General features: G+C 49.7%; 1 protein-coding gene across 1 annotated transcript in view; it reads right to left on the reverse strand.

The window, feature by feature from the left end:
• The window catches only part of si:ch73-22o12.1 (poliovirus receptor homolog), a 34,263-nt gene that overhangs the window by 2,134 nt on the left and 29,629 nt on the right, over positions 1-2,500 (reverse strand). Inside the window, 3 exon segments of the mRNA XM_048260802.1 lie at positions 987-1,135; positions 1,493-1,610; positions 1,976-2,269. Coding sequence (XP_048116759.1) covers positions 987-1,135; positions 1,493-1,610; positions 1,976-2,269 — 561 coding nt within the window.

Raw genomic sequence — 2,500 nt, forward strand, 5'->3', positions numbered from 1 at the left:
CATTTTTAAACAGATTCATCTCTAACCAGATACACACAATAAGCTATCAACACACAACAACACACACACACCAAGAGAGACCAGAAATGGGAACAGTGATGCCATGGGGAGGTGAGACACAGAGGGAGTGAAACAGTTTGGGGTGTTGTGTTGCGTTGCGGGTGTAGTGTTGCGTTGCGTTGCGTTGCGTTGTGTGTGTGTGTGTGTAGGAGGATGAGCAAGAGAGTTTGGGTACTTTGAGAGGAGAAGAAGAGGACATTGAGAGAGCTTTTAAAATACTGTGTGTGTGTGAGTAAGAGAGAGAGAAAGTGTGTGTGGGGTGCTTGGTGTGTGTGTGTGTGTGTGTGTGTGTGTGTGTGTGTGTCCTCACCTGGACCAGACTCTGCTGCATTAACCATGAGCTCAGGAGCTTCAGCTGCAAAAACCTCTAGCACTAACAGCAGCCTGCATGAGTGTGTGTGTGTGTGTGTGTGTGTGTGTGTGTGTGTGTGTGTGTGTGTGTGTGAGCAAGAGGATAAGTGTGTCACATCCATTTAACAAAAAGAGGAGCGAATGAAAGTCAGTCCTCCAACCAACTACCATTTTTGGCTGGCAACACCGACGTTTCAAATTACACACTCACATACACACACACAGATTGACACACACACACGCACACGCACACAGTGAGACATGCAGCTCATGAGAAGAAGGGAAAGAAATGAAAAGATAACAAAGACATGCAGAAGAGCCCCAACCGCCTGGCTACCACGACCGGACTCTGTGTGTGTGTGTGTGTGTGTGTGTGTGAGCGTGTGTGTGTGTGTGTGTGTGTGTGTGAGTGAGTGAGTGAGTGAGTGAGTGAGTGAGTGAGTGAGTGCGTGCAAGAGAGCGTGTGAGTGTGAGTGTGAGTGTGCGCGTGCAATGAGCACAAGCAAAACCACGAGGAGAGCCAGGACATAATATGGCGTGTTTGTGTGTCTACATAATGTAGTGTGTGGCCTTACCTCTGACGTTGACGGTGACCTGGTTTTTGCCGATGCCCAATCGGTTGCGGACCTCGCAGATGAAGGTGGTGTTGACGGTTTCGTCCACCTTCAGAACCTTCAGCTTGTTCTCTGTGACCTGGACGGTGTCTGGCATGTGGCCGGTCAGCCTGGGGACAACACACACAGCAATGGTGTTGTTGTTTTTATTATAAATAATAATTTCTTCATGATTTTCCTCAGAATACATTTGCTTTCCTTCAAGGTTGGATTTCCCTTCATTGATATTACAGTGAATCACCAACAGATTATTTTTTTATGTTATTTTTAGTCAACTTTACCAAAGGTGGCAATAATTCTGGAGTGTACTGTATATGTGCGTGTGCGTGTAAAACTCACATTCTCCAGGTGACGGTGGTGGGGATGGTGTGTGTGTGTGTGTGTGTGTAAAACTCACGTTCTCCAGGTGACGGTGGTGGGGATGGTGGTGTGTGTGTGTGTGTGTGTGTGTGTGTGTGAAAACTCACGTTCTCCAGGTGACGGTGGTGGGGATGGGGTTGCCTTTGGCTTGGCAGGTGAGCTCCACGTTGGTGCGCCCCATGTACCAGTTATCATCGTAGCCCACGATGGACACCATGGGGGGGTCTGGACATAACACACACTTCAGTTAGCACCGCACTGGACCAGGGTGTGTGTGAGTGTGTGTGTGAGTTAAGATGAGTGTGTAGGTTGATTGATGTACATGAATTTAGTAACTAAACCAAACACACAAAATACTAGGGACGACGTTCTCACATACACTTACACACACTCTATGGCAAGCTTCATGGGGAAACTCTCGGCCATAGTACACACACACACACACGTCAAGCTTCATGGGGAAGCTCTCGGCCTTAGCACACACACACACACACACAGCCAATGTCAAGCTTCATGGGGAAGCTCTCAGGCTTGGCCCAACCACACACAGACACACACACACACACAGAGACACACACACACACACTTACACTCAATGGCGAGCTTCATGGGAAAGCTCTCGGGCTTGGTCTGTGTCCGATGTTCCACCACGCAGCTGATGTCCTTGCCGTTGTCAGCGGGCGTAGGGATCAGTTTGTAGTCACTGCGGAGAGTCACCGTGTTGTCGCTTTCCTGTGTGGTCAATGTCGTGGCGTTGCCATTGACTGACGTCACCCAGCGTATCTGAGACACCGGGCGGCCGTTAGCGGACGCACACCGAGCCACCACCACCGGCGTATCGCCTGCGACAACCGTTATGTGGGACGCCGAGTTCTTGGGTTTGGCTAAAAGAGAGAGGGAGGAGTGCGTGAAAGAAAGAGGGAGGGAGGGAGGAGTGACGGAGGGAGGGAGAGAGGGAGAGAAGCATTTGTGTGAGACTTTTCTTCCAGTTAAAGGATAAAGACACTTGGAATTGGTGTTTGGAGAGTGGCTAGCTGGTCCTGTGTGTGTGTGAGTGTGTGTGTGTGTGTGTGTGTGTGTGTGCGTGCGTGTGTGTGTGTGTGATATGTGTGTGA

Source organism: Alosa alosa, chromosome 13 (assembly GCF_017589495.1).
Source record: "Alosa alosa isolate M-15738 ecotype Scorff River chromosome 13, AALO_Geno_1.1, whole genome shotgun sequence".
Classification (NCBI taxonomy): domain Eukaryota; kingdom Metazoa; phylum Chordata; class Actinopteri; order Clupeiformes; family Clupeidae; genus Alosa; species Alosa alosa.